At 38.7% G+C, this 9248-nt stretch overlaps 1 protein-coding gene across 4 annotated transcripts in view; it reads left to right on the top strand.

The window, feature by feature from the left end:
• Positions 1–5527: 5527 nt before the first annotated feature.
• The window catches only part of LOC147640246 (F-box family protein), a 59393-nt gene continuing 55672 nt past the window's right edge, over positions 5528–9248 (top strand). For 3 of the 4 annotated variants that reach the window (XR_015262649.1, XM_086778468.1, XM_086778458.1), the window contains exons 1-2: positions 5528–5977; positions 8773–8928. Coding sequence is in view for 3 of the 4 variants with exons in the window: in XM_086778468.1 (XP_086634594.1) it covers positions 5837–5977; positions 8773–8928 (297 nt within the window). In the remaining variant the exon portion in view is untranslated. The remainder of the gene's footprint in view (positions 5978–8772; positions 8929–9248) is intronic. The other variant, XM_086778482.1, reaches the window with a different exon arrangement.

Below are 9248 nucleotides of genomic sequence, written 5' to 3'. Positions count from 1 at the left end.
TTAGGCTCACACATGTATCATGCCCATACTTGAGTCATATATGTGTTGGAGACACAAGGACATATGTATGGCTATAAATTGCACCTTATGTCCTCCAAACATATGTATCATGATACTATATAAGTATCATAAAGCTTCCATATGTTGTGCATCCCCAACTCAAGTGAATATAGGGCTATCTAAAGTGCATTTACAAGAAATTCTAGCAAGCTATTTTACTATTTTCAAGCCCCACTTAAATCCTCAAATGCATTCAACAATACTTCATAACCTTCCAATGTAGAGATAGGTTGCCATTAGGTAACTTGTTAAGAAACATGGATCTAGGGAGGCTCATAGCAAGTGATCAAGGCCATAATACAAGACTAAGCAAATGCTAATATAATATTAAGATATAGATCAACTAATGACATGATGATTAAGACAAAAACTCAATAATCTTCATTGCATTAGGCTTGATCCAAATACATCATTATATAGCCCTTATGGAGCTCCATCCCACAAGACATGTACACCCTTGTGACATCCATGCGTCCATAAATGCTCACACTATACCACCTTGTGCTTTCCATGTGCTATCTTTTGACTATTAACTTCACCTTTTACACAAGTGACCATACAAATCAACCTTTGATCTAGGATCCTTAGTCTTCCTTCTTTCCAAAAGCTCTCCCCCTTACTCTAAACTTGTTGCACTATGGCACCACATTTCTCAACATCTCCCCTTAGTGCCATATTCTTAGACTACTGTAAGGTGGTTGGAGTAGGGTGTTACAAAATGTCATCACCCTCCCTTAGTGTCAACATAGCTACTTAAGATGGTAAGCTATAATTGCCTACAAAATGTCATCACCCTCCCTTAGTGTCAACATAGCTACTTAAGATGGTAAGCTACTTAAGATGGTAAGCTATAATTGCCTACACCCCCCTATGTGCTACTTTGGCTACTCTCATGTGGTTGGATGTGGTTTATTTTTACTCTTCCTATCTCCCCCTATGTGCTAGTTTGGCACTTCAAATAGCTACTTTGGCTATAGCTTTTAGTTTGAGTGCATCATGTGGCCTCAGAGGAGGCTAATTACAAAGCACTTTTTGTAGAGTAGGGTTTACATTAACTTGGGTATTGAGTGTTTTCATTTGCATGCTCATATGGCCGCTTACAAAAGCTTCACACTTTTTTTTTTGCATAGTTATTTGGCACACCCACCATATACACAAGACATATCTTGCCTTGCTCATAGTTACAATGTACATAAGGTTTAATCCCATAAGTTTCCAAGTGATTATTTTGGATGGCCCAATGGAACTTTGACATTTGGTGGGAATACCACTTAAGAAACCTTAGGGTTTCAAAAACCTTATCTTTATGTCAACCACTTAAAACCTTTTTCTGCACCGATCTTATCTTCGTCTACTTTCTATTGTTGCTATTTATTGTTTTAGCTCCCTTTTGTGGAGCGAGGGCGATCTTCTTCTCCACATAGCTGGATCTCGAATGGCGAGCACCTTCATTGCATTAGGCTTGATCCAAATACATCATTGTATAGCCCTCGTGGAGCTCCATCCCATAAGATATTTTCACCCTTGTGCCACCATGTGTTTATAAATGCTTCTCACACTACATATGCCACCTTGTGCTTTCCATGCGCTACCTTTTTGACCATTGACATCACCTTTTACAAGTGACCATACAAATCAACCTTTGATCTAGGACCCTTAGTCTTTCTTCTTCCCTTTTTGACCATTGACTTCACCTTTTACAAGTGACCATACAAATCAACCTTTGATCTAGGACCCTTAGTATTTCTTCTTCCCTTTTTAATGCACATGCTCTCCCCCTTGCCTTACACTTGTTGCACTATGGCACCACATTTCTCAACATAACCCTCACCGTTTGACTAGATATTCCACCATTCTTCGGTTGCAAAGGACCCTTTCTCTTATGCCCAAAATCATTTTCAATACATAATCATTTCCTCCTTATTCATTGGAGGTACCTCATCACGCACAAGCACTTCTAGCCCAAGGTAAGCTTTTAGATGTGAGACATAAAACACATCATGAATCTTTGTAGTTGGAATTGATATGCAACCACACCAATACGCCTCACAACCTTGTATGGCTCATAATGTCAGTGAGCTAGCTTGGTATTGGTGTTACTTAAGAGCTTCCTTGAAGTTGCCCTTGTGTTTGAAGTGTTGGCCTCTTCCCATCATGCTAGATAATTTTCAGTTGAAAGTGTAATTTGAGCATAGAATGCTTAAATCTTATCGAGATCCTTTGGTTTTTGGATTGATGGCGAGAGGTAATGGCTTATAAGAGCGTTGGAATTGGCAACACCACATGTTATAGATACTAAAGTTCTTGTACCATTTTCAAGAAATAATTTCTCTAAAAACCTAAAAGAAGTGATAAAAAAAGGGTATTGATCCATGTATAATAAGCATTCAAAAGCACCCACCATGCATATGTCATGACTTCAAAATAGAGTAGCAACAACAAAGTCATTTCTTGCTGGTAAGAACTTATGCTTCATTTATGTAAAGGCATTGGGCTTATAAGGCATGCTTATAGAGTAGCAAGTAAGGTAGGTACCCAACCAAGTGCCTAGAGTTAGGCCTATAGACATAAGTAGAGCATTGACAAATGAGGAGGCCAAAAAAGCTAATTGTTACTAGTTTTGATATTGAATTGAGCTTAGTTGCTTCAATTCGTTGGTTTTCGAATGCATCCAATGTTATTTGAAGCTTCCACTTCTTCCATTCTATGTACTTTTCGACGTATCCTTGTGTTGAGACTAGTAATAAAGTGTTTAATGAATCTATAATCATTGGTACCGAAACTAGCGTGTAACCTCTATCAACCTAGTCAATGATGCTAGTAAATGTTCAACCAGAGCCATGGATTTTATTATCTCTTTATTTGTGCATCAACTCTCTAACTATCATCCAAAAACACTACATAAAAATCTATAATCAGTGGAAGATTGATGGCCATTGATGTACCTAGGCCAATTTTCAATGAACAAAGTGCTATACAATAAAGAGTTAGAGAATAGACTAAGTTACATGTGAGTTATGGGAAAAGGACAAGTGTGAAACACCCATCACTTATCTTATGGTCATGTATAATCTCTCCACACTCTCCACACTCTCCACACTTTAATAGACTTACATGCTTGTCCTTACTTTGTGAGGTTCGATGCTTTCCCTCTTTTGGATGCTTCATCACTTATCCTATGGTCATGTATAATCTCTCCACACTTTAACAGACTTACACTCTTGTCCTTACTTTGTAAGATTCTATGTTGTTTTCCCTCTTTTGGATGCTTCATCACTTATCTTATGGTCATGTATGATCTCTCCACACTTTAACAACATACTTACACTCTTGTCCTTACTTTGTAAGATTCTATGTTTTCCCTCTTTTGGATGCTTCATGTTTCACTTGTTTGTGCAATGCTCTCGTGAAATTTATAGTCTCATGGTACTTGTGAGTATTTAAGCTATCATCCAAGCTCTTATTTGTTAATTTTGCATCAAGTGTGTGGTAGCTAGTCAAGATTTAAGGTTTATGAGAAGTGTTGGAAGCTTCCATAGACTTTGCTTGAATGGTGAGAGCGACTCAATGGTTGAAATCTCATGTAAGAGTGGAATAGGCTTTAAGTATGTGAAGTGAGTGACGCTAAGAAGCCGAGGAAGAGATGGCCCCACGAGAAGAGAGAGAAGAAATAGTAGCACAAGGATGTGACATGAAGAAAGGTGGGATTATTCGTGGGTTTGTTCATGTCGCAATGTAGGAGACATCAATTGTTCTTCTCCTTGTGTAGCTTAGAGAAGGAGCAAGCACAAGGAGGCATATCTCTTTTGGGGAGAATGAAGGAGGAGGAGAGTCGAATATGCAAATTTTGGAATACACAAAACCATCTTGAAGGGTCCTAACTTACCTTACCTTCACTCACCTCATCACACCCCATTACTTGCCTCGTGCTCACTTCAACTGTTCAAAAACTTCAACTGTCCAAATTGGACAACAAGTGAAATCTTTGAAGCTTGGATCATGGATTCAACAAGGGTGGTGATTGATGAATACTCATATCAAAAAACTCCAAGAATTGTCGTGGTATACTATACAAAAATAAGGAGGAGTTCAATAAGGGTAGGTGCATATAGATACATGATATAACCACCAACCCTATTGATGAGGTGCTAGCTCTTCTAGATGATAGCTAGAAGAGGGAGGAATAGGCTGACCTTGGGCTTTGTCTAGCCCACCTTAATAGAGTAGATGCCCTTGTGACCACTAACCTAAACCTTGAAGAAATAAATTTATGCCTCCTTAATGATTTGATTAATAGAATTTTGGAGCCATTGCTGGGGTTTGTGTGCCGTTGTGTGGGTAAGGCCACTTAAGCAACTGACTAATTGCATTTCAAGGAGGAATTCATCCTCAAGCACTTGATTAATTGCATTTCAAGGAGGAATTCATTATAGTCAATAGGTAACTAGGAGATGAAGTTAAAGTGTGGTGTGATACTTAGCTGCTAATGTCAACCTATAGCTAGGGACCATCACTTCAGAAGATGAAACAAAGCACCAAGATGGACCCTAACCATCATTTGATAATTCTCAAGGTCAATCTTAAGTGGCATACTCTTAGTGGATATATCATTTACACTAAGGGTCGGACAATGAAATCAAATAAGATGACCAAATGGTGAGAGAAACCTCAAACCCATTGACCATCACCATGCACATGCAAAGTATAGAATTCATGGGCATGCATTGAACTACTTTAACACTTTTGAGACCAATGGGTTATGGATGGATTTAATTCAACTCTCATGGAAGCAAAATGGAGGAGATCATGTAGAGGGGCTTCTTGATGTTTCTAGTTGGTACAACATGCAATTGATACGTGGCCACCACAAAGGTGTGTAAGAACAAAAGGCCATCCTTGTCCACCATGTTCCAAATGTAAGGCTTTTACTATTAACCCATTCTCCAAGTGAGAGAAGATTACATAAACGTTCATAGTCTCATTGCGAGGAAGTGTTTGGAGGAAGGACTAAAAGACCGAGGCCTAAAGATGTATCTTTAGTTGCGCATGAATATTGGAGTTTTCTCCACACATAACAACCTACCATATTTGACTTAGAGAAGCCTTATAAAGGGAATAACATATAATAGATAAGAGAGTGATATATATTGTGGTGGAGCTATTCTCAAAAATGCCTCTATGGTGCCATAAATACATAATCAGCCTGATTAGAGGACATTATCGAGCAAAACTAAATAAGCAACCTAACCTATTCAAAGCACATAATCAAACTAACCTAATTGAAACAAACTAACTTAATTTTATCAAACTAACTTAATCAAAGCACATAATCAAACTAGCCTAATTGAAACAAACTAACTTGATTTTATCAAACTAACTTAATCAAAGCACATAATCAAACTAACCTAATTGAAACAAACTAACTTGATTTTATCAAACTAACTTAATCAAAGCACATAATCAAACGAAACAAACTAACTTAACACAAAAAGATTTTAGGAAGTTGGGCGGGGTGATTGTCTTTTGGGCTGGCCGCCTAGTGTGTAACCAACGTCATGTATCGTGTAAACGAACCCTGCAACTCGTATCCTCTGCTCGATACAGATATGGCGGTGATGGCTACCTGCAGAAACCCTAATGTCGTGTAGCGTAGTGAAACCCTAATTTTCATCTGTTGATGTGGGGCTTCCGGATAGAACAACTTGTGTCGCATATCTGACGTCGATTCTACCTCTCTGTGCCGTTTGCTATCCGAATTGGGTCTTTTTCTGGGGCCATGGCTGAAGATCTGCCCCCGCAGTTATCCTTCTCTCCGGCCGTTCTGACGGAAGACGATGACGATTTCTTGGCGGAATATCTAGAGGCAGAGGTTTTGAGCTCCGAGTCTGGTTCAAGCTCAGCTTTCTCGGACAATGAGGTCAGTGCCCCCCCAAAAAAAAAAAAAAACATTTGGTTAATTTTTTTCTCTGAGTTGGTTCTAAAGAAGTTGATATATTTCATCTTGTGAAAATGTCGTAAATTCAAATGGTAATTATTTCCTAATTTTCACGAGTTTTATTATTATTTTTCGTTTTAAAATGTGATTCTATGGTGCGATTTCACCTCCAAATTGTAAGTGCCTATTTTTGCATGTTTTTATCATTAGGTTTATGGGAAATGCATTTTTTTGTTCACCTCTGCATAAATTTCTCATGGATGATTTTTCAAGAAAATTAATAATTAATTATTAGTTAGTGCTTTGCTTTTACTCAAGCTATGCATGGCTACATTCAAGCTCGGGTAATGTGGCTCATTCAATTTTGCCTTCCATGTTATTGCCAGAACCCGTAAAGCTGCTGGATGTTTATGGATTATTATATGATAATCTTTGTTCCATCGTTTGGTTTTCTCACAAAAGTACGAACACACACACACATGCGCAAGTGACCATGCATACACACACATACATACATATACACAGTCGCTGGGATACACAGCAGCAGTGGTGTCCACCCTTCTTGGGTTCCTTATGTCCAGCCCTCTTGTGGTATCATACAGATCCTCAGAGATCTAAAATGAGCATTTGCCCATGCCGGCAGAGGTTCATAAACTAAATTCCTGACCCATTGACTATGTATGTATTCCAGAAGGATGCATATCAATGGGATGGGTAAGAGGGTTGTAATTCAATAATGCGGGTAGTGACCCATTGTGGAAATGCATGAGCCTTTAGAAATAGTTCTCTTATTATTTCATGCGTAAGGGTTTCATCATCATGCGATGATTTGATTTGCAGGTTGCGGATGTAATATATGCCTATTTAAAATTTAAAACAAACAAGTGAGTTTAAACTTTTCGTTGTGTATCTTGTTTTCCCTTCTTTATTGGGAGCATTGTTTTGAGATGAGCTGAAATGGTTTCTGTGTTATTGGGATTGTGTGATCTGGTGTGGCAGAGCAGACTGGGATGATCTTGTGTGACGTGCCCAGTCACATTTTCAAGACGAGGTGCAAAATATGAATTATTTTTACTCTGTTCAATGATGCATCATGCAAGTATAAGCAAAAGTATAGTTGGTCAGTAAAACATTTCATATTGTCTAACAAAAGAAAGTGTATCCTGGTTGACGGTTTCAGGTCTGCCCGGTTGTTTGTGATTAAGATTACCTTATTATAGTGTGTAAATAAGTATGTACGCACATGTACATGTGTACATGAGCATGTTGTAGATTATGCGAATCATGATGAAACTACAATGGCAAATGAAGGTATTTGGGCTGGTTAAAGAGTTTTTGTTGACACCAATTAGTCATTGGCTGCAGTTGATGGCGGATATAAATATAGTGGACTTGTAGCCTAATCCATTTGTGGCACATGTTATGTACGAACGAATATCACATACAAGTAATCTAAGTATTAGCTCCATCATGCATAAATGAGCCTACTTTTCGCAAGCTAGTGTCACGTGCATGCCTTAATCTGGATGCACATGGATATGGATCTTACTTGCAGCCGCCTCTAAGGCAAGATTAGGGACAGAATGTGGTCCGATTTGGGCAATTTCGACAATCTAGTGCCTAGGAGTTAGACCAATGGTTGGGACACAAGTTGGGCACAATATGAACACGTTTTATGGCAATTTTTAATGATGTTTTATGACCTGAAAATAAATGGCCGACCTGAATCTGACCGACCATCAAACCTCTGTATAAAGGAAGGGCAAGGGTCATTCATTGGAGGATTGAGGACGAGCAGCAGATGTATCCCGAGTTTGCAATAACCGAATTCTTGGCAGTAAACGATGCATCAAGTACCTCCAGAAGCTGGTCCTCTGAGAATTTCTCATTGGGACAGCCAATTAATTAGAAGTGACCTTTTGTATGCATGTAGATAGGTTTGCATAGGAAGCACGATTCAGATCTACCGAGTTCAGGTCTCTTTCTCTCTCCATGTGTATTGTGTATTCTCAGATTTGATTACATTAATCTGTGCATTTGCTTAGGTTAATCCGATTCAGCTTCTGCATGCATGTCACAGCTAGCCAGCATATAGGTTGGTTAGGATGCTCACAACATGCTTTTTGCTTAAAAAATGTTATCATTTTGCTCCCTGAGTTCTTTACTCTTATGGTGTGACTTGCCTCTGTTTACACTTGGTGTAGCACCCTTGGGCACCCCACCTGGATAGCTTGCTGAAGTCGATTGGTAAATTTGCACCAAATCTTGTCCCTCTGCCACCTCATATAGATAGAGCTTGGCCAAGGGAATAGAATGTCCTACATAATGAGGGCTGCCATTGAGTGCAACCTTGATGCCATCGTGCTGCACATATGACCAACTCTTTCTCCTGCAGCAACTTTGCACATTGCGTTGATCTTGGTCATGCCTGTGTGTCCATCTCTGTGGAACACAAATAGCCTTTTGGTGTGTCACAAACAACAAAGTGTTGAGCTTGTTTTTGTATTTACTTTTTACTTTTTCCAAGATGCTTTTGGGTTTCTGTTTCTTTTGACATCTTTGCGTTGAGGTAGATGATGAAGGTGTTAAATGTCAAATAGTTTCCAATGCCAATGTGGTAAGGTTCTGGTGCCTAACCCGAGGCAAGATTTTTGAAATTGATGTAGGCACGTTCTGCCTGACAAGGGGGGATCCACAAGTGGATGGTAGATGTGGTTGCTAGATGGTATCAATGTCCCTTTTTGGCTGAAAGCTGTTTTTGTCTCGTCTGTCCACAGGATGAGACATCCGAGAGGACATCAAAAAGGCCTCACATAGAGAAAGCTTCTGAAATAAGGCAAAGTGAAGCAACCATTCCATCTATTGAGAGCGGAAACTTCAGCAAAATACCTATGGAGCTCTTCCAAAATATCTTAAAGTTTTTATCATCAGAGGTTACATCTTGAAGTTCACTTTTTTTTGATATACATACATACATACACACAAAATACACACACACACTCTCTCTCTCTCTCTCTCTCTCTCTTATAAATGTGTGTGTGTTTATATATGTGCATATATACATACATGTATATGTGTGTATATATATAGATATATATATACTAGACACATAAATATATGTATATATGTACACACACACACACACACACACACACACACATACGTATATAGATGTATATATACACATATTAATATATAGGTACACACACACACACACATATGTATGTATGAATGTATATATGTGTGTGTGTAT

The sequence above is a fragment of the Cibotium barometz genome, chromosome 3 (genome assembly GCF_041138505.1).
Source record: "Cibotium barometz isolate CiBa-2024 chromosome 3, ASM4113850v1, whole genome shotgun sequence".
NCBI lineage: Eukaryota > Viridiplantae > Streptophyta > Polypodiopsida > Cyatheales > Cibotiaceae > Cibotium > Cibotium barometz.
The sequence above is the reverse complement of the archived record's forward strand: the minus strand, read 5'-3'. Positions and strand labels throughout refer to the sequence as shown.